Source organism: Entamoeba histolytica, genomic scaffold (assembly GCF_000208925.1).
Source record: "Entamoeba histolytica HM-1:IMSS scf_1104750518239 genomic scaffold, whole genome shotgun sequence".
Classification (NCBI taxonomy): Eukaryota; Evosea; order Mastigamoebida; family Endamoebidae; genus Entamoeba; species Entamoeba histolytica.
The window spans coordinates 72,407-97,365 of record NW_001914881.1 but is presented as its reverse complement, the minus strand read 5'-3'; the positions used below and the strand labels follow the sequence as shown (position 1 = coordinate 97,365).

Sequence of the window (24,959 nt, the reverse complement as noted above, 5' to 3'; positions counted from 1 at the left end):
GAGTAATTGTTAATTGTTAATTTTTTAAAAATTGGTATTATAAAAAAAAACATTAAAATTAGAGTTATTCCTTTAATTCATTTTTTTTGTAAATAACACAAATAAAATTTTAAATTTTTTTATTTTTGACTTATAAAAAAATTAGTTTATTTAGAAAAACAGTTTAATAAAGTATTTAATGGAATTAATATTTTATGGATAATAAATAAAAACTAAATATGGGTTATTACACAAAAATATATTTTAGTTAAACAACGAATAATCCATAAAAAACATTTAGTACTTCCAAATATTATTTCTTCATTAGAAATTATCTTTTTAGCAATGATATAATAATAAGCAAACATATAAAATATGGTATTATAGTTAAATATAACTGACTATATGATTCATTAACTAATTACTATCAAAAATAAAATTTCATTCAAAAAAAATAAAAAATGGTGACAATAAAAATAACTACAAATAAACTATTTAGTCATAGATTTATAGTGTTTTTATTCAATGAAAAGAAAAATTAACCAGATAAACCTTAATTTTTATTCATCCATACCAAGTCATTATTATTGAAAGAAAAAAATTGTAAGATATAGTTTGTATAAAAATAATATTGCTCAGAAAAATTTCAGTCTTAAAGAAATAAAGCTGATTCTTTTTTCCTTGTAAATAGGTTGTAAAAATTATTATTGATTAGTAAAAGTAAATAATATATTTAAAAAAGATTATAGTTAAGATTCTAATTGATTTAATAAATTATTTATATTATTCAATTTCAACCGAAGTATTTTTGATCTTAGTTTGTTTAAATTTTTCATATTTCGTTCAGACATTAAATACAGTTATAAACAAATCAACATTGATAAAAAAGATTAAACATCAAAAAAAAAAACATTACAAAACGTAAAAATCATAAAACTATCTTCTTCATACAATTAGTCCAGAACTTCCAGTCTCAACATCCGATTTGGTAAGACTATTTTGTGAGTGGTGTTGAAATAATTATGACTACCAATTTTCTCTGAAATAGTTTTATTAACAAAGCTTTTGTTATAATTACTCAACTCTTTTTTTGACTCTGAACCATTTAATCTTAACAAAGATTCAAAAGGTTATAAAAACAAATGAAGGTGAAACAAAAATAATTAAAGTAATTCTATCGTGACAAAAAAGAAAATGAAAGTTATTTTATATTTTTAGAAGAAAAAAAAATGAACATTTTCTTATTTTTTGAGGTAATTGAACAAATTAAAAATAGTTTTAATAAGATATATTTAAAAAATGATGACGCTGAATGAAAGAAAATTTTTAAAGACTGAACAAACTATCCCCTAAGAAGAGAGACAATTATCTCAATAAATAATAAAAGGATACGACTCATAAACGAGGGTTTAGAATTAACATTTTCTCATAATAATTTATGAAATATCTGAGTGATTTAACCGATTGAAACAAAACTCTTATTTTAGTAAGGGTTAAGATACAATTCGTCAAATGGATTTAGTAAGAAAAACAATGTTTAGAGATTTTAAAAATAAGAAATACTAAACCACATAGAACTAAAAAGAACTTAATTCATTTTAATAACTGATAGTATTTAGTCTATGTTCACATTATATATTATTACACTTTATCTTTTTTTGAGTGAAGTCTCCGCTCAAAATGATCCATGTATGGTTTGTTCTTTAACATTAATAAAAAAACAAAGTTAATCAAATTAACATTACTTTAGAGCCATTTCTTCATCTCAAATGAGAAACATATTTCTGAACTTACAGGAATTGGACAATATATAGTTATAAATGAAGATTGTATGAAAGACATTCCAGACTATCAAAAAGAATCTATTGGACATAATTTTGGGATGGAATGTTGGATTTATGAAGGTGTATCAATGATTCATAAAGTATCTCATTCAACATCAAGATGTGGAGAATGTTTAGAATTAACAGGACCTTCTCAATCACCATTTAATTGTATTATTGTTGGTACCTTTTCTGTTAAACAAGGATGTCCTTATACAAAAGATGACCTTTCAAGAATGATTATAGTTAAAGATGGTCTATTTAAATTAATATCAACTTCAACTTCAGAATCTAATTATGTGTTCAGTCAAGTAACTGTTAAACAAGCTGATTGTAATTTTCATTATCCACCTTTTCTTTATACTCTTAAGAAAAATGAAACTTCTGTAGAATTACAAATATTAAATAGTGCTGTAGTAATAGAGAAAATAATTATTGATGATAATGACTATCTATCACTACCTAATAGTCATTTTATTGTTCCACTACAAGACAATACTGTTAATATAAAATTGATTGCAGTAGATGGAAGAATATGTAATGTTAATGATGTTAACCTTAATTTAATTGGTTTATATGTTGCTAAAGAACAATTTACTCATAGAAAAGTAAATTCATGTCCATTTATGCCTTCAACACAAGTTTATATAAATTCTACTTCAAGAGAGCAAAGTTCCTTTTTTAAATGGATATTTAATCAAGTTAATATGGATTATTCAATAAAACGATTAAATGATACAGATCAATCAATCCATTTTGTTGCTGAAAATGCAAGAACAACACTTGGATTTGGATATCCAACAGTAATTAAAATGTATGAACTTTTTTCATTAGTAATAGTGGAAATGGAAGTTGAAGGTAATTTACCTAAATATGCTTTTTCCACATTAGGACATGGAAATCAATTTGGGAAAAGTGCTCTTGATGCTGTTTTTGTTTGTAATACAAATATTCCAGTTGAAGTATTAAATATAAAAAAAGATGAAACTCATTATTTTATTAAAGTAAAACTTTCAATCCCAAAGCATTGTTATGGTTATTTAAATGTTATTGCTCTCACATTTGTAACAGTGCCAGGAACAATATTTGATGTTAAAAATATTACTCTTATTCCAAAAAAACAAAATAATGTAACAGAATGTGGTGTTGAGTCTTTTGATTGTCAATACACTGAATGTACTGACTCTAATACAATTAATCCATTATTCTCTCGTGGGTGTTTTCCAAGATGTGGGTCTTGTAGGAATGGACTTATTTGTTCATCAGGTAAATGTGTAAAAGAAATATCATATAATTCTCGAAGTTCAACAATTTCAGTTTTAAGTTATATGATATTTACAATAGTACTTTTACTAATATAATTGTTAATTTTTGATATTATAAAAAACTCATATTTTTTTTTTAATTCTTTGAATTGCTTTTTATTAAAAGTAATTAATTTATTATTATATTTTTATAATTTTCTTTATTCTTAAAGTAAAAACATTTACTTCAAATAAGAATTTTATAAAACCCTTCAACTATAAAAGGAAATAATACAATCTTAAAAATATATACAAGGGAAGCTTACATTTCGGGGAGAGGTGGTTTCATTTTTACTATCTTTTACCCTGGGGAAGGTCTGAGGATGTCCGATTGCCCAATAGGATTGGGGTGGGCGAAAGCTTACACTACTTAATAGAAATTCATCCGAGTAAATTATTTTTATAATAGTTTCATGGATTTGGGATGGGTAGAGGACCATTAAGCATCAGTGGGATATGTAAGGGCCTTTATAAGGTTAACTCAATTCAGACTACTCTCCTTTGTATTTTTTATTTCTTTTAACATTATTTTATTCATTTATTTATTTATTTTTTAAAATACATTACTAATTATTTAGATAAGTAATTATTTTCAGTGTTAAATTATTAAATAGTAATTTATTTTATGTAATTCTTCTTTTATCTTTTGTTTATATTATTTTCTTTTTATTTCAATTTATAATGTTTGTCTTTCTTTTTTTAAATAGAATAATGAAAGAATTAGTCAATTAACAACAGCCACTTTGACCTTCTTGTGAAGATTCATTAGTTTTTGAAACTGCAACTCTTTGAGTAGAACGGATATTACTTCCTTGGCTTCTTCCATTAAGAATATCTTCAACAAGAGTCATAAACATTTTTTTGACATTACTATTACTAGCAGCAGATGTTTCTAAGAAAGGAATACCTAATTTATCAGCAAGCTCTTGGCCTTGTTCAGTAGAAATTACTCTATTTTGTTCAAGATCACTTTTATTACCAATTAATATTAAGTTAACTCCTTCATCAGCATTTTCTTCAACATTCTTTGACCAATATGCAATATTGTCAAAAGAATCTTTTGATGTAACGTCATAAATCATTGCAATACCAAGAACACCTCTGTAATATGAAGCAACAATAGTTCTAAATCGTTCTTGTCCAGCTAACAATATCTGAGTATTAAATTAAATCCATTACATTAATCAAAAAAACAAACCAGTATCCCATATTTGTAATTTATATGGAGACCCATTGCACTCGATTCTTTTCATTCTAAAGTCAATCCCAACAGTTGTTGTTACTTCTTTTGAAAACTTCTCATCAGAAAACTGTAACAACAAACTTGTTTTACCAACTCCAGACTCTCCTATGAGAATTAATTTAATTGTTGTTTCACGTTGAAATGTGCTTGGTCGTTGATTCATTTTTTCTCTTTAATTTTTTTAATAGTTCAGTTCCAAGTTTATTTATTTTTAATTATTTTTTTCCATAATGCTTGGAATTTTATTTTTTGTGATTTAAAACATTCTTTTTGTTTCTTTAAATAGGAGAAATTTGTAAAAATTGTACAATCATAGAATGTTTTTGTTTTTTTATCTTTTTTTAAGTACAAACTGAATTAATTGGGGAGTTTGTTTATATGATTTTTTATAAAGAAATATATATCATTTTTCTTTAAATCCTTTGAATATCATTTCTTTTTTTTTTTAGTATCACTTTCGTAAAATAATCTTAGTTGAACCAAAATATTTTCAGGTATACCAGTTGTGATATAGAAATAGTTTATGGTTCAAATAATCCAATACTTAACTTATATATTACCCATAAGTATTATACTTGAAACACAAAGTTGTTTCAGTATTTAAAGTATGTAGTGACTTATAATTAAAGACAAGAAGTAATAACCTATTCTTTTTCATAACAACTGAAAAAGAATATTAAGCTCATTTAAAAAAAGTAACTTATACCAATGCAATAACAATGAATGAGAAAAATAATGTACAAATTTGAAAAGAATTTTATTATTATTATATATACAATATTATCAAATTAATTTATAAATAATGCATTTAGATTAAATATTATTGTCATTAATTTATTTTAATGACTGTTGAATTGTTAATGAATATTCATTATTTTATTATTTTATTACATATTTATTTTATTCTTTGAATGTATTGAATTTTATATTTGTTTGACATTAATTTATTATACTAAATTCTATTTTATTGGTTCTTTCAATAGTACATATCCTTTTTTATAGTTGCTTTTTATATTTATTGATTTTGGTTGCTATTTTTATTTGTTAATCATTTATTCTTTATTTTATATTTATCATTATTCATTATTCATTATTATTTTATGTTTGAAATATTATTTAACATTTTAGGTGTTAATATTATCATTTATTTCCTAACTCATCATTCTTGAATTATTATTTAAACTATTTCTTTTATATTAAATACTTCTGATAATATTTATATGTCAATTTCAAGTCAAATTATATTAGTTCAAATCTATTAATGAATAAAATGACATTTAATCAATGAACTAACATAGATAATGTTTCAATCATTTTATCTTTTACAATACTAATTATTTTCGTTGATATTATTTTTATTCATTTTCTATTTTAAATTATTCTCTTTCCATATTCTTGTATTTAATTTCATTAATAAATGTTTCAAAATAATTTATTTTTAAAATGAATAATCAAAATATAAATAACAAAAAATTAAAAGAAAAAAATAAGAAATATATTAATAAATAATTAGAAAATACTATAATAACTATAATTTTATTAACTATCTTCCTTTGCTAACTGTTCATTTTAATTTAAAATAAAAAAAGACTAAATAAAAACAAAAGTTTTTAAGTAATGGAACAACTTCCTTTTTCTTTTAACTCTGAAAATGTTACAGTTTTATTTGACTCTGATATATTTGGGTTTTCAAAGAATTATTTATATAAATCACTTTATAAGAAAAAAAACATGTTCTTTTTAGTCTTTGTTGAAGGAATGAAGCCAATTGGATTTTATGTGAATAGTCTCTTTTTAGATGAGTGGTTTCATGTAGACAGTTTTTCTATTATTGAATTTGTAGACCAATCTAATTTCATTTGTCATACTCACAAATCCATTTGTGATACACTTCTTTTCAATAAAAGAAATAAGTTTATCTTTGGAGTTCATGGTCTTTTTGGATTGAAGGTGACAAAGAGGTTTAGTTCAAACATTATAACTTGGGACAATGAAAGAATGAAATCAGAATATCCAACAGTAGATTTCTTTAAGCCAACAACAAAATACCCAGTTGTTAGACTTCTTGTGTTATTACAAAATGAATAATATATTGTTATACATAACAAATAAATAAAATTTTTATATTTTTTTTTGTAAGAAAAAACTCAAAAAAATAATTACTTTTAAATTCATTAAATGGCATCATTAACTAAAATCAACTCCCTTTTTCCAAACCCATCTACAATGAACGATGGATATAGCTTTGAAATATATATAAATGTTAGTGAACAATTACAAGAAGATATTGGGATTAAAGTTATTTATGTTGGGTCTTCTTTTTCAAATGAATATGACCAAATATTAGAAGACATTGCTGTTGGTCCATTAAGCGTTGGGTTAAATAAGTTTACTATTACTACAGGACCAATTGATATGAGTAAATTACCAGATGATGAGATATTAGGAAATACTTTAATATTAATTTCTGCTTCTTATAAGGATAAAGAGTTTTGTAGAATTGGGTATTATGTTAATAATGAATTTGAAGGCATTGACCCTACTATTGATGTTGTTAAACGAGAAATGCTTGTTCCAGAAAAGATTACTAGAACACTTTCAGAGCCAAGAGTAACATTATTCCCATGTTATTGGGATAAAGAAGAACATATTGAGATGATTGAAGAAAAACCAGAAGAACTTGGTCGTGTTATATCTTTTTCTGCTGATGGAACTATTCAGTCAAATGAAACAGAAAATGATAATCAAATGGAAGAAATACAATTAAATCCAGAAATCAAAAATCAAATTAGAAGTGCATTAGGAGTAGATGGTTTAATGAAGAAACAAAAAAATATGGATGAAGATGATAGTGAAGATGAAATGGAACCAATGGAACAATAAAAGAATTTATTAATTTTTATTTATTGTAATACATTCTTCTTTATAAACATAAGTGTTACTTTTATTTGTTTAGTATGTTCTTGTATTATACTAACTCGTTTTTCTATTAGCTTTAATGAGTCTAATGCTTGTTTTACTTTATTTGGTAACTCAACCATTCCACTCATTTTTTTAGGTGCTTCAACAGCCATTCCTAAACACAATTTATTCATTTTTTCAACTCGTTCCATTTTAACTAATAATTTTTCCTGTCGTTCTTCAATGAATGCTTTTCTTTTAAAGAAATATTCAAATAAGATTGGCATTAATATATTTGGTGTTTCAATCTTTTGTATAAACTCTTTTTCTGGTAATTTATTTCTCTTTAATGCTTCAATGATTTCTTTTGGAACAACATTTTTTATTTGAGGTTTAGTAACTTCTTGTCCCATTTCTTACTTTTTGAAGTGTTTTTCATAATTAAAAGTTCCTTTCTTTTTGAAAAAAAAAAAAATAAATATTGAAAAAGTTCATTTAAAAGATGTTGAACATTTTCTTTAATCTAACTAATAATTGAATGTCATCTTGAGTTAACTCTTTTCCATATCGAAGTTTTAATAAATCTAAAGATTCTCTTGATATTTTTGAATACAACTTATCTTTTGAATCAAAATGTTTTTTATATGTAAACACACTTGATGGTGAGAATGGTTCAATTTTAATACAAACCTCTTCACCAGTTTTTCCAACTTCAACTGGTTTATTATTCAATTCAATACCTGTAACTCTTCCAAGGTCCATATTATTTCTTGATGGTAATGTAATTGGACATCCAACTTTCATTGTTCCTTCTAATACTTTTACACCACAAATAATTGGATTTCTATCATTAAACACATATTGTGGTAATATTTCTGCAATACATGGCCATACAACAATTCCAGCATTTTCAGCTGCAATTCTTTTTTGTTCTTCAAGTTTTTTCATGTGTTCAGTGAATTGATCAAATAGATGATAAATAATATTTGCAGTAAATATAAGAATACCTTCTTCTGCAGCATAGTCTCTAGCTTCCTTATCTACTGTAACATCAAATGCCATAATAATAGCATAGTCTGGATTTTTCTCTTTCATAATTAATGTTTTCATAACATCTTTCTTGAAAATTGGTCCTAAACCAACTCCTGAAACTGGAATTTTAGAATCTTTAAGGAATTTTAACAATGCTTCAAGTGATCCAAGTGATGATGCTTGTACAAATACACCCTCCTTCTCACTAACACTAACTTGGAATTTTTCAAATTCGGATTGTACTTCTTTTTTAACTTCTTCAAGTTCTTCATCATTATTACAAACTGCAATAGATGAACCTGCAATTGCACCATCAAGATCTTGGGCACTGATCTTTACACCTTGTGCAGCACAAACAACATCTTGTACAATATAAGGAGTTTTTACTCTTAAATCTTTCATAGGTTGTGGTAATAATAAAGCACGAATTTGTGTAACAATTGGTCCATTCATTCCACATACAACAATTCTATCTCCTCTCTTTAAAAATCCATTAACCAAAATAACATCAATAGTTGTACCATGTCCTTCTGTAGTTTTAACTTCCATAATAGTAGCTTGAAGAGAATCAGTTGGTGTTAATTTTTCTAACATTAATCGTTGTGTCATAGCAATTAATACAGCAACAAGGTCTGGAATACCTTCTCCAGTAATAGCAGATGTTGGTACTAATGAAACATATTCTTTAATATCTTTATTATCATAATAAAGACATGCATTAATTCCTTGTGCTGCAAAATCTGCAATAGTAGATTTTAATCTATTTTCAAATTCTTGTTTTGTATCTTCATTTTGTTTTGCAAATGTCTCTTTAAATGGCATTCCATCAGTTTCTTTCCATTGATAACATCTATCAATCTTATTTAATGCAACTACAAAAGGTGTATTCTTTTGTTTCAATAAATTAATAGATTCAATTGTTTGTGGTTCTAATCCATGCATTAAATCAACAACTAAAACAGCAATATCACATAAACTAGTTCCTCTACTTCTTAAATTGTTGAAAGCTTCATGACCTGGTGTATCCATAACCAACAGCCCTGGAATTTTAAATTTTAATTTGGTTTTATCTTTCATTTTTTCTGTCATTTTTTCAATTGAATCTAATGGGAAGAATGTAGATCCTATTTGTTGAGTAATTCCTCCAGCCTCACCTCTTTGAACATTAGTTCTTCTCATTCTATCAAGAATCTTAGTTTTACCAGTATCTACATGTCCTAATACACAACAAATAGGTGATCTGTATTTTGGTTTTATTTTTTCCATTTCTTCTTGTTCTTTTTTAAGTTTTTCTTCTTCTTCCTTTCTTTTCTTTTCTGCTGCTCGTTCTTCTTCAATTCTTTTCTTTTGTTCTTGTTTATTTTTAATGTCTTGTTCTTTTTGCTCTTCTAAATCCATCATTTGTTCCCAATCCATATTTTCCATATCTTCCTCTTCTTTAATTTCCTCTTCTTGTGGTTCCTCTGTAACAACTTCTTCTTGTTTTTGAGTTTTTGGTTTTTTCTTTTGATACTTCTTTTTCTCTTTCATATCATCAATCTTTTTTTCTTCAAGCTCTTTTTCTTCTCGTTCTTGAGCTACTAACTCTGGATTTTCTAATCCAATAACATGAGAATTAGATGCCAAATATTTAAGTCTTCTTTTTTCTTTTTCATTTTCAAGTAATTTTTTTCTGTTTTCTTTTTTCTTTAATTTCTCTTCAGCTTTTCTTTTCTCTTCTTCAATCTTTCTTTTTTCCTCTTCTTCTTTATATTTTCTTAAAGCTTCTGCTTCTGCCTTTTCTCTTTCTTCTTCTTCTTTTTGAAGTCTTTCTTCTTCTTCTTTATCTTTCTTTAATTTTTCTAATGCTTTCTTTCGAGCTAATTCAGCAGGTGAAATTTTTTTCTTAACTACTTTTTTAACTTCCTTTTTAGGTTCGGGTTTCTTTTCTTCTTCTTTTTTTTCTTCTGGTTTCTTTTCTTCTTCTTCTTTTTTTCTTTCAGCTTCTCTTGCTTCATTTTCTGCTGCAAGTTGTTTAAGAAGTTCTTCCTCATCCATATCATCATAATTAATCTTTTCTCCATGTGGGACTTTGTTGACTTGTTTCTTACTTACTTTTTTTGTTACTTTTGCTTTCTTTCCTTTTTGTGCTGGCATTCTCTACTTCAAAACCTTTTTTAAGTTCTTTTTATCTATTAACCCTATTTACTATTAATTAACTAATTTCATACTAAATTTTACTATATTTCTTTGAGAAATTGATTATACCTCTAATAAGCTTTTGTACATCATCCTTTTATAATTAATTATTGACACCATTTTTTTGTTAAGCAAATTAAAAGACTTTTGATTAAATGTAATTGTTTTTATTCATTCTTATTTATTATTATTTAAAGATAACATATTTCCAAAAAGAAATAAATAATAAAGACATAAAAAAGAAAAACAAATTTTAAATTTAAATAATAAATTAACTAAAGAAATAAATAAGAACCCTTAGGGTGGAACAAAAGAACTGAAATATCTGTAAACACCACTTGTAGTAGAAATGGTCAAGTATTGCGCTAAACCAGTTAATGTAGCAAAAGCCGCTCAAGCACGTGGTGATAACCTTAAGGTTCATTTCAAGAACACTTACGAAACTGCAGATGCCATCAGAGGAATGAAAGTTGCTCGTGCTCAAGAATTCCTTAAAAACGTTATCATTAAGAAAGAAATTGTTCCATTCAGAAAACACAATGGTGGAGTTGGACGTAAGGCTCAATGCAAAGGATTGAATTGTGCATTTGGAAGATGGCCAGTCAAATCAGCACAATTCATTCTTAAACTTCTTAAGAATGCTGTTGACAATGCTAAAGCAAAAGGACTTAATACTGCTCTTTTAACTGTCAGCCACATTGCTGTTCAAGAAGCTCGTTCATCAAGAAGAAGACTTTACAGAGCACACGGAAGCATTAACTCCTTCTCAAGCAGTCCATGCCATATTGAACTTATTTTAACTGAAAAAGAAAAGAAAGTTGCTAAACCAACTGAAGGAATTAAAGGAAAGAAGTCTACTCATCAAAAAATCGCCTACGTTCTCAATTAAGCGATTCTAATTGGTTGTTAGTGGTTATTTTGTTTTCTTCTAATGGTTTTTATTCTTTTTAATAATGATTGTTATTGATAAGTTTTAATTTATATGTTTTATTCATGTGCCTTATATAATATGCAAGAAAAATTATGTATTAAATGAAAGACTCAATAAGTCATAATACAATGATTTAAGGTTTACATACTTAAATTAAGATAATTAAAAGGGGTTAATAATATTCTTAAATTTATACATCAACGTTGCTTTTATTAAATTTCTGAGTTAAATATTACATTCGCTTTTCACTTTATTATTTATTTCCTTTTTCCTTATTACTAGTATCATTATTCTTTCTTTTGTATCATTTTTATTAAGCTTCTATGATTAAATGATATAATTTTCTTATTTCTGGAATTACATTTATTTTCTCTTCTAGTTCTGTGTTTTCTTCTGATACTTTTGATTCTTCTTCATTTCATTGTAATTCTTTTGAATCTTTTTATTTTGTATTTTCATCTCTGTCATTTCTTTCTCATTTTCTTTTCTAATTATTTCCTTTTCTTTTTCTATCATTTCTTCTGAAATGACTTGTTCTTCTTCCATTTTTTCCATACTGAATTCTTTAACTTTTTCCTTTAATTCTTTAATTTGGTTTTGAAGTGTGAGTATTTCTTCTTTATCATTTTCTTCTTTGTTTTGTTGTATTTCTTCTTGTATTTTCTTTGTTATTTATTATTCTTGCAATTTTACATCTTTCATTCATTTCTTTATTTGGCTTTTTGTTTTTAATTTCTTCTTCAATCGCTTTAATGTCTTTTTCTTCACAGTCTTTTGTATTTTCTTTAATTTTTTCTTTATTTTTTCAATTATCTTTTCTTTCTGATTGAATATACTTCTTGAAGAATATCATACCATCTTTTTCTTTTACCTTCATACTTTTTGAGTATTTCTTCATACTCTCCTTTGTTCAATTCACTTGTTATTCTTTTTATTCTTTCTTGTTTATCATTTATTGTTATTCAATTATATTTATTATTTGTATAACTTTTATTATTATTTTATTTATCTTGTTTTTTATTTGTTTTTCTTTGTATCTTTCGTCTTATAATCACTTTTTCCTTGGTGTATCGTTTACCATTATTATTATAATTGTTATGCCATTTATTGCTATTGACATTTCTTTTTTTTTATTGTATGACATTGAATTTCTATGTCTTGTTTGATTTTCTTTACAATAACCAAAGGAATTACCATATCAATTACATTAAAATTTGTGATATTTCCTGCATTGGAAAAGGATATAATAAAGAAATAATGATTAAAAATATAATGATTAAGTGGTAATAGAAGTGTCATTTATTGATTGATCAATTGATATCAATCACATAATATATCATTAAAGTGAGTAATTTCTTTGTTTTATTTATTATTTAGATTTTCTTCAGAAAGGCAAAATACAATGGTGAAACTCCAAAGATAGGTTGTATGTTATTATAGAAGAAATGAATGATTAATAAACATAAATGAAGAATATGTTAATGAAATAATTAGAACAGGAATGTACTACTGTACCAGAGAAAGTGAAATAGGAAATAACATATTAGATAGATGGTATAGTAAAAAGGGAATATGGAATAGAATTAAAAACAATAATTCATAAAATCAATGAAACAAAAATAGAAGAAATAATAAATGAATTTATTGAAAAGAAAAAAGAAAAAGAAGTAGTAGTAGAAATAAAAAAATTAATGACAAATACATCAAAAAATGGAAGTGTCATCAAACAAGTGGATATTTTAGAAGATGGTTCGAGTCAAAAGGAGTAGATAAAACTATTACAGTGAAAGCATGGAAGTCCATCAATATTAAAAAGAATGCATTTCTACAATTAACTAAAATGCAAGATGGAGCAATATTTTGTGGGTATAAGAAAGCAAAAATAATGAAAAATGAAAGATTAAAATACTACACACTTTGTAAAGACAAGATAGCTACAGTAGAACACATTCTACTATCTTGTATTTATCATAAAAAATCACAAATGGAAAACATGACAATATTGGCATTATAATATTGATTAATAAGAAAATACACAGGAAATAAACAATATAAAAACCACCATATGAAACAGTGTTCAATATAAAGACATCACTATGATATTGAACAAACAAATAATGCCTAAAATTGAATGACAATACCACAAAATACCAGACATATATGTATTAGATAAAAAGAACAAAACTGGTCTATTATTTGATATGACTATTGTTGAATATCACAATATTAATGGAGAATATTGGAAGAAAAGAAATAAGTATAATGAATTAAAGAATAGGCTAATGAAAATAGAAAAGTTAAAAGATGTCAAAATAATTCCAGTAGTAATCTCAATAAATGGATTAATGAATAAAGAAAGTAATAAATTAATTAAAGAATTAAAAATTGAGATCGGCATCGAGAAAGAAATTAAAAACCTTGTAATAAAAAACATGATGGATGTTATGGAATACTGTTAATTCTATCTCAGCCAAATATACTCAATCAAGTTGCTAGTTGAAGATGATATAAAAAGAATATTCTCACATGTATCAGAAACAATAGAAGCTATTTCTATTAATAATTAATTAATTGTTTATGATTTTTTGAATCGTTTTTTTTTCTTACAATACTTCATTTTGAGAAATTATTACAGTTTTTTGATTTTATTGTACGGTTTGTCATTCTTCTTTTAACTTATTTCTTATTATTTTGTACTTCTGGTTTTGTTCTTATTTTTCAATATTTAAGTCTTGGGACTAAAAAAATTCAATACTTTAAATTCTTTTATACATTTCTTATTTTTTTTGGTTATTCTTCTTTTGTTTGTTATTAACTTCCCATTTTATTTAATAGATATATCTTTTACTGTTGATATTTCATATAATGTTATGATACGAAGAGTTTGAATGAGTAGGATGATTTTAAGATTAAAGGATTGATTTGTTGATGTTATACAATTCTTGTTGTATCTCATCTTTTCATATGTTATGATGAAAAGACACATCTTGTTAATTGTATTTGTGTCAAGAGTATTATAATTCAAAAAAAAAAAAATGGAAAAGATTATCAAGGCTCATCAAACAATTGTTGATAATGAAAAAAGCATTCGTAAGATTAGTATTGATAGTAATGTCATGAAATTTGATATTTCAAATCTCACATCATTTTCATTTCCTGTTTATCCTCATTCTTCTCTTGTTCCATTGTCTTCATTGGATATTGAGTCTATTACAATTCTCAATAGAGTCAATGACTTTGCTTTAGACTCTCTTAACCGTTTGGCTCAATTTGAATATTCATTAAAAGAAAAACAAAACACTCTCGAGTCAATTGTTCTTGACAATGAACATGCTCAAAAGACACAACGAGATGAGTTTGAGAAACAGAAAAATGAAATTCTCAATAAAGTTCAAAGTAAAAACCAACAAGTCCAGACACTTCAAAAAGAAATTGAGAAGATGCTCTATGAAATTAACACGAAAAAACAAACTATTCAAACAAAGAACATCCAAATCAATCAACTCAAAGAAAAAAAGGAGTGTGAGTTTAGAAATTTGTTGTGTTCTACTGTCCATTTAAACCATACTAAAGAATCATCTTCTATCCCTCCAAAACCTCCTAAACAAAAACAAAAAAGAACTAGAAAACAAACGGTACTATTTCCAAACTTGGTGAAATAATTGAGTCAATGAAATTGTGTGAATTAAGAACAGGAATAAGAAGAAATGAATTAACATTGATCCATTAACTTGCACATTTTTTCAACTGGAATTTTTTCCATAATCATTTCAAGGAGATTGTTGATGCCTTTTTCTAGTAAAGCTGAACATACTTTTCCAGCAGGAGATTCTGAGTCTTGAGATTTACAAAGGAAGTTAACTAACTGGGTGATTTTTGCCGCATCATTACCTTTAATTTTTTCCTCTAATTCTCGAACTAAGTCAAGACACATGAAACAATTTTCTGGAACAGCATTTACAGCAATAATAATTAAAAAGAGAGTAACGATAAATCCTTTCATTTATGTTTTTAATGACTAATTTTTAGGAGATTTACATTGTTGAAATAGGCAATGCCTATTTATTGTTATACTTTTTGTTTCTTCTCTTTTTTTATTTTTGTTATTTGTAAAAATTATTAAAAAATAACAAAAATAAAAAAAAAGAAGAAAAATGTTATTTTTATGTAGCTACTCTTTGCTTCTTTTGAATTTTTTTAGTCTCACATACTTATCTACATTCTCTTCTATGAACTTTGTAGTATTTTATATACATAACATTTGTTAAACAAATGAATAGTAATATTTTTCTCTTCATTTTTATCCTTTACAAATATTTTCTAAAGACTATCATATAATAATGCAGATAGCCTCAAAGAGTAATATAAATATATTTAAATGACTTGATGAAGCAACAGACTTTGAGCAAAAAAAATAATTTGTTTGATGAATTAAAAATAGAAAACCAATTAGATTCTATTTTTGTTAAGAGTCAAAAAGGAGAAGAGATATAATTTGATTGTGTAAAGATACACCAATTTTTGTTTGGTGTGGTGGTTTAAAATCACTAATATAATGATTATTCTACTTATTCCTCTTAATTTTTTTTTCATTATCATTTAAAAAAAATGAATAAATCATGCATAATAGTCAGTGATATTTGTTTATACGAAATAATTTATAATATTATCTGTAAATGAAATTCAATCTTTTTTCAGTATTATATTAAAATGAGCAGAATAACAACTTTGTTTAAGATAAAGTAATAGATAATAATTTTTATTTTAATTAAAATTTTATTATTATCTCAGTTATGGTGGTTCTCAAGAAATATACATTTTCTTTAAATTATAGACAATAATTGTTTGGCTATAGTAGTAAAATATTTTTATAGGTTGTTTTTTAATTATAAAAAAAAGATATATAATTATTTCATGGCACTCTTAAATACTTGTTTTCATTTGATTCATTTTTTAATTAAACAATTTTTTAAGAAATTGGTTGGATAAATTCTTTAAAAAATAAATTCTATTGAAATGGCTAAAAGTAATATGTCATTAGACAGCCAATCAGTGAAGGATTGCATATAGTTCTTTTTTCAGTTATTCTCTGAAACATTTTTATTTTATTCTATATATCTTAACTTAATTTAATTTTGATATAATTTTTATACTTTTTTATTAAAAAAAAGTGGTACTTTGAAACCAAATTGGATACAACGGTTTAGTCAATCCAAAAAAACACAGACCTCTGCTTATTCAAAGATAGGAGAGTTTTAACCCTTCTAAGGGAATACAATTTAAGGATTAATAAATTGAAGTATAGTATTATGGTTAAAGTTTCATCTCTTGGCAATTTGGTCATTATGGTATTTAAAAAAATCAATCTAAAAGTAAATGGAGAGTAAAATTCAAATCAAGAGGATATATATATAAATAAATTAACTTCAGAGGAGAAATTGTTACCACAGAACCATCGAAAAGGGGTTAGTTAAAGAAATAAAATGAATAACAAAAAATAAAAAAATGATATAAAATACCTAAATTTAGGGTACTTAATTAAATAGAATAAAAATGAATAAAAGATCGGGAAATTAAACAAGAAAGAGCAAACCCCATTAATTATTAAAGTATTAAAAGAAAGCTAGAATGAAAAAATTAAGAAGAAATCATCAAGAATTGATTCTTTACTATTGAACTTGAAAGGATTTGATAATTGTCGATCTATAGGTATATAAACTCTCAAATTGCACTAAAAAGGGCTGTAAACTCTGGTTTATAATGCAAGCCACCATTAAACATGAATGCAATGTTGCAGAACACCCTGCATTCAAGTGTCTATATTCTTTTAGAGAAATTAGAAATTATCAAAGTGAACAAGAAAGTGTCTTATTAGCTCTTCTTAATAAATTTTATGATATTACTTTTACTGCCCATAAGAAACAATCATTAGTTACTGTACCATTTTTTAGAATTTTAACTCTTGATGGCCCAGTTGATTCTATTCAATTTAAAGAACTTATCGAAAGAAGAATTACTGAAAGACTTAATGCTGAAGTAGCAAATGGCTCATCCTTAAAAACTGCTTTAAGAAGATGTGAAAATTATAGAATTGTTGATTCTTTACATATTTTGACTGATATCTTAGAAGTTCTTGGTTATAACTTCGATACACATCTTTCTACTGGAAAAAAAGGGACTTTAAAAGCTGAGTCAATTTATGGAATAACCTCTTTAACAGGTAATTTCTTATTTAATCAAGAAGGAATATCTCATTTGGGAACTGAAGTAAGCAAATATATTGTTGGTCTTGAATCAATTGATGGTGTTTGCACTCTCCATAGAAATGATCCTGTTATCCAAAGTCTTTTACTCCCAAAGTTGAAGTAGATAAGTCTTAATTGTTTATTTTTTGATTGTTTAATTTCTTCTTGTTGTTAATAATTTTTAAATCTTTTCCTTCTTAGATATTTTTTTCTTTATTACTATGGTATTTCCTTTGATTATTTCTTATAATTAGTTATTACTCTTCCATCCTTCTACATTTTTTGTAATCAAGGTATTATTATAGGTTTATATCCACTATAAAACTAACATTATTTCTTTATATTTCTTAATTACCAGAGAATTAGATGAATAAAGATATTTTTCTTTGTAATGTCGTCATCACAATTAAAACTACTTAGAATTTTTATAACGTAAGTATTTCTTGTTTCTTTAAATACTACCTTTTATTAAATAGAAAACTTTTGTTATATATATTTTTTTGTAAAACTTTATTTTTAGTTACTGACGTTATTTTTAAATTAAAGAGGTAAAAAGCAGAAGTACTGTCTATGATAAATACATTCTTTTATGTAATTTTAGTTTTAATGGTATTAAGAAATTGGTTGAATTAACTATTATAATATCCTATTATTTTTTCTTGTTCATCAAAAAATATGAAAAAAATTGATTTTTTAATCAAAAAGGGAAAAAGAAATTTAAAATTTCTTGATTAGAAGCATAGGAACTATCTTAATTAATGACACAAATGTCTAAGATACAAGAAATAGAATAGTTGTTTATTTAACTTCAAACCAGAAATTATAACACTGAACTTTTTTTATTTTCTATAACCAAAATTATTTCTTTATAATTATTTTCATAATAATAAAATGAAAAAAGAATAGAAAATGATAAACCTTTTAAAATTATCAAGACAAATTCTCTACTTAACTATTATTTTTTGTTTTTAAGTTTTGTATGTTTTATTTATATTAGAGTCTTTTAATTATAAAATAATGTCGTTATGAACAAAGCACCATATCAAAAAGAGGTTTGTGTTAGTTCAACTAATTTATTTCTCTTATTCTGTTTAATGAAATTGAAATACATCACTGAGACAAGATTGTCTTAAACAGTATTTGTATATAATTAATAACGTAATAAATATTATTATTTGATTTTATTATGTAATATAAACTTGACAATTTATTGTTATTTTTTTTAACTTTGATGAAACATAATAAATATTAGTTATTATATTTCAAATTTATTAAAAAACTTCAAATTAATAAAAAATTGAAATTTAAATGTTTATTCAGTTAATAACATTAAAAATATGGAAGTTATTAAATAACAACAAATCTTAAATTGTTCTTCAACTATTTTTTTTAAATCATTTTTGAAAGAAATTAAAAGGTAATTATCAACAAAAAATTTCATTGTTAAATACTATTATAATAATATTGTGGCGTTATTAGAAGTTTATATTTCTGATCTTGTTAATCTTTTATCTTTCATAAACAAATACAAAATCTATAAAGTTATCAGACAATTATTATCCCAAATAATAAGGTAAAAATTTTTTAAATCCAATAAACACAATTCACTATTGAATTAATCCCTATATTCAATAAGGCATTAGTTGTATTTCTTTAAATTCTTAAAGAAAAAATAGTTTACTTAAAATTTAAAAAATTACTTCCAGTACCTACTCAAACATAAGAAATTATTTTTTGTATGCCTTATATTTATTTAAACCAGAAAATGTTTAAGAATTATCTTAATTGGTTATTAGACTTTAATTAGTTCTGTGTTATCAACTATTCTTAATTCCTTTCTTTAAAAAAACAATTTACTCTTTTCTCAGAAATTAATATGTAGGTTGAATAACCATTTTAAAGAATTAAAGCTTTGTCTTAAGGAATGGTCAGTATAAATTTAACGCATACATTAAATAATTAAGACAGATATAATCTTACAGGTTTTTAGAAATTAAACACATAAAAAACACTTCCATCATTCTGTTCTTTTAAATATAACTTCTAAAATTTAAATAAGAGAATAAAGTGTTTTTTTTTTTACAAAAAAGAGTATTTTTTATTAGAAATAAATATTATTTGAATAAAATATTTCATGTAATTCTGAAGAATTTTTTTTATGACTCACAAAAAGACTGAATGAAAAATTTGAGTAATTAAAAGAGTCAAGAAATATAAGACTAAGATTTAGAAATGTAAACTTTTCTTATTGTTTTAAATAGAATAAACTATAAGAACTTAAAATACAAAAAAAAAAACACTTTTAATTGAATGTCTTGTTCTTCATTTCAATTACTTTGTGAACATACCCAAATACTTCAACAAAATGTATTAAAAGTCATTAACCCAAACAAATGCTCTCCAACAGAAGCAATTCAGTTAGAAATAATATCATTAATATCTTCAATTGTTGATTATCTTAACAACCAAAAACAAACAATTGAAGAAGTTATAAAAAAGGTATGTGAATGTTCACAACCATTAAATGAAACAACTAACGTAGACCCTTGTCAAGAACTTTGTTTAATTATCGAAAAACCAAAAGATCATATTTCTGAATTTGAATTACCCGGACCACTTCCATTACCAAAAGAATTCAATAAATTAAATGATGACTTTGGAGAAATTACACCATATTATTCTCATTTAAAAGAGTGGTGTAGGAAGAGTGAAGCACACATTATTTTTGAAGGAAAAGATTTAACTTCAAAGACATTTTGGCAATTAACTAAAAACCTAAATAATATGATGATTATAATACAAACAGAAGATAATTATATGTTTGGAAGTTATCATTCTGTATTACCTAAAAGTCAAGACGTATGGATAAAAGATGATCCAAATCATTTTGTATTTACATTAATTAATCCAAACCATGTGAAACCATGCCGATTTGATCCATTACCAACAAACAATAATTTATTATTTATTTATGGTGATAATGACACAGATAATGTTGTTTGGGTTAATTATTGTTATTGGATTACTTGTGATAATGTTATTTATTTATGGCATCATTTTCCTGAGAATTATATAGACACTACAGGATTTGGAGGTGACCTATTTGTTGGTTGTGTGGATTGGGACAATCCAAATGAAATTAAGAAAGTATATGTATTAGAATGGGTTGAGAAAAAATGAATAAACTTATTTTCAATTGAAGTCTTTTTTTAATTAAAAAATTCAGTTATATGTTTTAATAAATAAGAAGCAGATGGTCTTTTATGATAATTAAATTCAAGAAGTTCTTTTAATAGATGAATTAATCCAGGTGTTTGTTTTTTTTGAAATACAGGATCAGTATATTCACTTATTGAACGACTTTTTCTTCCAACAAGATGAAGTGCTTGGCATCGAGAGATTTGAACATGTTCTTTTCTTAAGAAATCAGTTAAAACAACTGTACCTTCTAATTTGATAATTTCTTCAAGAATATCATTTAGACATTCTCCTTCAAATAATGGATAATTTCTAATAATCATTTCAGCTAATACACATCCACATGACCAAATATCTACTGCTGGTGTATAATAATGTATATAAAGAAGAAGTTCAGGAGCTTTATAATTAATTGAACCAACATGAATTGAATATTTGGTATTTTGTATATAATAATCAGCAAGTCCAAAGTCAATTAATTTAAGAGTCATATTATTATAATTAAACATGATATTACTTGGTTTAATATCTCTGTGCATTATATTTTTTGAATGAATGTAATTAACTGCTTTAATTAATTGAAGAAATAAGATCTTTATTTCTTTTATTGTTAATTTCTTTGAAATTTGATTTAAAGGAATGTTATGAATATATTCCATAATAATACTTTTGTTTTGTTGTTCATTTACTATTACATCATATAATTTAACAATATTTGGGTGTTGAAGTTGGTTAAGAAAATAAACTTCTCTCTTTAAGGTACATCCACTAAAACTCGAAAAAATTTTTATGACACATTCGTACCTCTCTTCTATAGCACCCAGAAAAACTTTTCCATAAGAACCATTTCCAATCCATCGAATAATTTGATATTTGTTTTGATCCCCACTTTCTATTTTAAATGCTTTATCATCCCAAACACCATACATTTTCTTTTTTGGTATTTTTTTTTAAAAAGAAGAATATAGATGTTTCTGCTTTAAAAAAGAACTTTAAAAAAACATAGTTCAAATGTCTGCCATTATTACTCTTTCTAGAAATGAAACAGTTTACCAACAATTACTTACTCATTGTCATACTGAATTCCAAAAAACTTACTGGAAATGGTTTATTTCTTTAAGTGAAATTCCACGTCCAAGTTATCACTGTAAATTATTCTCTGAATGGATATTAAAACAAGCTGAAAGATTAGGTCTTCAAGCAAAGCGTGATAATTTTAATAATGTCTGTGTTCATATACCTGGATCAAAGTCACATGAAAATTCACCACACGTTATTCTTCAGGCTCACATGGATATGGTTTCTAGTGTTATCGACGGAAAAGACTTTGATTTTGAACATACCCCAATCACTTTACAAGTTCATGATACCTATATTTCAGCTGATGGAACAACACTGGGTTCAGATGATGGTGCTGGTTTAGCTTGTTTACTTGCACTAATGGAACTTCATCCAAAATTTGAGCATGCTCCTATAGAAGCATTGTTTACTGTTGATGAAGAACCTGGATTACTTGGTGCAATGGAATTAAAGGAAGGAGAGTTATTTGATTCTGCAAAGTATTTGATTAATGTTGATTCAGAAGATTGGGGAGAAGTTTGCATTTCTTCTGCTGGTTGTGCCCAAAGAAATATGACCTTCCCAGTCAAAAGAGAAGAGGCTCATGGAGATATGGTTACCATTACATTAGAAGGATTTAAAGGAGGACATACAGGTGTAGAAATTCAACACCAAAGGGCTAATGCATTAAAATGGATTATTCAATTACTTCTTCATGAATGTCCAATTACTGAAAAAATCAAAATTGTTGATTTTAAGGCAGGTCATGTAGATAATGCTATTCCAACAAAAGCACTTATGTCTATTATTGTTCCTGATGGAGAACAACTTAAAGAGAAAATAACAAAGTATCATCAAGCCTATTCTGTTTTATATCATGGTGCTGAAGAAAGTAATCCTTCAATCACAGTGACAGTTGAAAAGGGTATTACTAGAAATGCTGTCCCAATTACAGAATCAGCCAATATATTATTCTTATTAAACTATTTATCTCATGGTGTCGTTAGATTTTCACCTGATGTTCCAGATTTAGTAGAAACTTCAAATTCTCTTTCTATTGCTAAATTAAATGAAAAAGAATTATTTGTTTGTACATTATCCCGAAGTTCTAATAACGATTATTTAAAAGACATTACTGAATGTATTGAAGAGATAGCAAAACTTCATGGAGGTTCTATCTCTATTCCAACCCCAGATGTTGGAGGTTGGCCAGCTAAACCACATTGTCATTTAGTAGATGAAATATTAAGAGTTTATAAAAAATTATATAACGAAGAAATGAAAGTTGTTGCTATTCATGCTGGGTTGGAGAATAGTATTATTTTGAATCAATACCCTTCATTTGATCTTGAGTCTGTGAGTATTGGACCAACTTGTAAGAACGTTCATACTCCAGATGAAACTATGGATATTGAATCAGGAAATAAACTATTAGACCTTATTTGCACTTTACTCTCTGAATTAGTATAACCACTAATCATTCATTGAATAAATTCAATTAGATTTTAATAGTTTTTCTGTTTTATGAAATATGGTATTAAATAATAAAATTAATTCATTAAATGTACAGATTGAAGTACTCAAAATATAAAGCAAATTCATTGAGTAAATAATCAAACCAACATATGGGACTGTTCCAATAACTTTAAATAATACTTTACTAATTCCAGTTGGAACACAGTTTTGGTCTGTAGATTCCATAGTACAATGATTACCATTGCTATCATATTGAGAACCATATAACAAAATATTAGGACAAAGAGTAATGACTTGAGTAAGAAATCCTATTGCTGAAAGACAAATGAATGAGACAATCAAAACAACAGACCCAGGAAGTGTTTTCTTTCTTCTAAGAACAAACTTGGAAATTCCTGGGAATTTTGTTGTTAAACGACGACTTCCTAGAAATACAGTAAATGAACAATGGAAAGTCAATAACAAGATAAAAAGAAATCTAATAAAGAACAGATTTTGATGTTTTAATGAAACGAGAATATATTCAATTGGTAATATTTTTCCAGTTCTTTGTGGTATAAATCCACATCTCCAACCACAATCCGAATATAATATAGATCCATACAAACTTACAATGATACAAATTACATAAGATAAAGAAAAAAGAATAGCTAAAATACCACCTGAAATTCTAAAAATTATTGAAAGAGTTGAAGTTAATTTTTTAGGAGAATGTAATGTTTCATACCTTTTTTGAAATATGTCTAATTTCAATTTTGTATATTCTGGATATTGAGTATAACGTTGTTGTAGAGAATGTATTAAATCAGAAAGGAATTGTTTTTCTTTCTCTACATAAGGTAGTTGTTGATTAAAAATAGTTCCTCTTATTGTTTCAACTCCAGTTGAAACTATCCCATAACCACCATAATATACAATCAATAATCTTCCAAATAATGTCATTGTCATAAACACTGCACAAGTTCCACTTATAACAAGTTCAACAATTGAATTGGAATTATGAATTAAAAGTTTGTAAAGACTCTGCTTTGAGTTTTTATTAAGATTAACAAAAATAGAGTTAAAAGAATATTCATTTTGATTTGATATGTTGCCATTAACAACTAATGGAATAATAATAGATAAAAGTACCATAAATGAAGTAATTGTTAATGTGACCCTAAAAGCATTTATAACCATTTGTTTGTCATTTAATACTACACTTGAAAATGGAATAATAATACAAAATATTATAGCTAATGTTACTGTTATAGCAACAATAATATAATTTATATCATCTAGGTCAGTGAACATTGGCTGTTTTGAAGAAAATTCATATGTGTTTAAAGTAATTAAAATAGAAGTTACAATAACTTGAAGAGGAATTAATAAATAAGATAAATAACTTGTAAATGAAGTGTCAAGATAATGATACGTAAATATGATAAAGGTTATTAAAACAAAAGAACCAACACAAATAAGTGAAGTACTCAATTCAAGCGTTTCAGACTCACTCATTCAATAATATTTTTAAAAGATCTTTTTTTCAATAAAATAAAGAACTATGAAAAAAAAAAAGATTCATTAAAAATGAATCAGTTATATTTTTAT

At 25.4% G+C, this 24,959-nt stretch overlaps 13 protein-coding genes across 13 annotated transcripts, besides 2 other annotated features; 8 read left to right on the top strand and 5 right to left on the bottom strand.

Moving 5' to 3' along the window:
* Positions 1 to 1,601: 1,601 nt before the first annotated feature.
* EHI_127390 (uncharacterized protein) lies at positions 1,602 to 3,163 on the top strand (the record flags this gene model as incomplete). The annotated part of the gene is made up of 2 exons (XM_647218.2): positions 1,602 to 1,673; positions 1,730 to 3,163. The coding sequence occupies 2 exons, from the start codon at positions 1,602 to 1,604 to the stop codon at positions 3,161 to 3,163; spliced, it is 1,506 nt and encodes a 501-aa protein (XP_652310.2).
* A 671-nt stretch (positions 3,164 to 3,834) lies between these two features.
* Positions 3,835 to 4,512, bottom strand: EHI_127380 (Rab family GTPase; the record flags this gene model as incomplete). Its single annotated transcript, XM_647217.1, has 2 exons — positions 3,835 to 4,250; positions 4,305 to 4,512. The coding sequence occupies 2 exons, from the start codon at positions 4,510 to 4,512 to the stop codon at positions 3,835 to 3,837; spliced, it is 624 nt and encodes a 207-aa protein (XP_652309.1).
* Positions 4,513 to 5,966: 1,454 nt separating this feature from the next.
* Positions 5,967 to 6,437, top strand: EHI_127370 (uncharacterized protein; the record flags this gene model as incomplete). The annotated part of the gene is made up of 1 exon (XM_001913475.1): positions 5,967 to 6,437. One exon carries the CDS (start codon positions 5,967 to 5,969, stop codon positions 6,435 to 6,437), a length of 471 nt encoding a protein of 156 aa, XP_001913510.1.
* A 90-nt stretch (positions 6,438 to 6,527) lies between these two features.
* Positions 6,528 to 7,450, top strand: EHI_127360 (anti-silencing protein, putative; the record flags this gene model as incomplete). The annotated part of the gene is made up of 1 exon (XM_647216.2): positions 6,528 to 7,450. One exon carries the CDS (start codon positions 6,528 to 6,530, stop codon positions 7,230 to 7,232), a length of 705 nt encoding a protein of 234 aa, XP_652308.1. The 3' UTR covers positions 7,233 to 7,450.
* On the bottom strand, positions 7,253 to 7,663 carry EHI_127350 (uncharacterized protein; the record flags this gene model as incomplete). Its single annotated transcript, XM_647215.1, has 1 exon — positions 7,253 to 7,663. The coding sequence occupies one exon, from the start codon at positions 7,661 to 7,663 to the stop codon at positions 7,253 to 7,255; it is 411 nt and encodes a 136-aa protein (XP_652307.1).
* Positions 7,664 to 7,745: 82 nt separating this feature from the next.
* EHI_127340 (translation initiation factor IF-2, putative) lies at positions 7,746 to 10,418 on the bottom strand (the record flags this gene model as incomplete). The annotated part of the gene is made up of 1 exon (XM_647214.1): positions 7,746 to 10,418. One exon carries the CDS (start codon positions 10,416 to 10,418, stop codon positions 7,746 to 7,748), a length of 2,673 nt encoding a protein of 890 aa, XP_652306.1.
* Positions 10,419 to 10,807: 389 nt separating this feature from the next.
* On the top strand, positions 10,808 to 11,428 carry EHI_127330 (60S ribosomal protein L17, putative). The gene has a single exon (XM_647213.2). It carries the CDS (start codon positions 10,810 to 10,812, stop codon positions 11,347 to 11,349), a length of 540 nt encoding a protein of 179 aa, XP_652305.1. The 5' UTR covers positions 10,808 to 10,809; the 3' UTR covers positions 11,350 to 11,428.
* A 299-nt stretch (positions 11,429 to 11,727) lies between these two features.
* Positions 11,728 to 12,634: a repeat region.
* A 140-nt stretch (positions 12,635 to 12,774) lies between these two features.
* Positions 12,775 to 13,968: a repeat region.
* Positions 13,969 to 14,426: 458 nt separating this feature from the next.
* Positions 14,427 to 15,053, top strand: EHI_127320 (uncharacterized protein; the record flags this gene model as incomplete). Its single annotated transcript, XM_647066.1, has 1 exon — positions 14,427 to 15,053. One exon carries the CDS (start codon positions 14,427 to 14,429, stop codon positions 15,051 to 15,053), a length of 627 nt encoding a protein of 208 aa, XP_652158.1.
* Positions 15,054 to 17,151: 2,098 nt separating this feature from the next.
* On the top strand, positions 17,152 to 17,781 carry EHI_127310 (uncharacterized protein; the record flags this gene model as incomplete). Its single annotated transcript, XM_647068.2, has 1 exon — positions 17,152 to 17,781. One exon carries the CDS (start codon positions 17,152 to 17,154, stop codon positions 17,758 to 17,760), a length of 609 nt encoding a protein of 202 aa, XP_652160.1. The 3' UTR covers positions 17,761 to 17,781.
* Positions 17,782 to 19,946: 2,165 nt separating this feature from the next.
* EHI_127300 (uncharacterized protein) lies at positions 19,947 to 20,816 on the top strand (the record flags this gene model as incomplete). The annotated part of the gene is made up of 1 exon (XM_647069.1): positions 19,947 to 20,816. The coding sequence occupies one exon, from the start codon at positions 19,947 to 19,949 to the stop codon at positions 20,814 to 20,816; it is 870 nt and encodes a 289-aa protein (XP_652161.1).
* Positions 20,817 to 20,845: 29 nt separating this feature from the next.
* On the bottom strand, positions 20,846 to 21,763 carry EHI_127290 (protein kinase domain containing protein; the record flags this gene model as incomplete). Its single annotated transcript, XM_647070.1, has 1 exon — positions 20,846 to 21,763. One exon carries the CDS (start codon positions 21,761 to 21,763, stop codon positions 20,846 to 20,848), a length of 918 nt encoding a protein of 305 aa, XP_652162.1.
* Positions 21,764 to 21,845: 82 nt separating this feature from the next.
* On the top strand, positions 21,846 to 23,363 carry EHI_127280 (aminoacyl-histidine dipeptidase, putative; the record flags this gene model as incomplete). The annotated part of the gene is made up of 1 exon (XM_647071.1): positions 21,846 to 23,363. The coding sequence occupies one exon, from the start codon at positions 21,846 to 21,848 to the stop codon at positions 23,361 to 23,363; it is 1,518 nt and encodes a 505-aa protein (XP_652163.1).
* A 24-nt stretch (positions 23,364 to 23,387) lies between these two features.
* Positions 23,388 to 24,866, bottom strand: EHI_127270 (uncharacterized protein; the record flags this gene model as incomplete). Its single annotated transcript, XM_647072.1, has 1 exon — positions 23,388 to 24,866. The coding sequence occupies one exon, from the start codon at positions 24,864 to 24,866 to the stop codon at positions 23,388 to 23,390; it is 1,479 nt and encodes a 492-aa protein (XP_652164.1).
* Between the last annotated feature and the right edge of the window lie 93 nt (positions 24,867 to 24,959).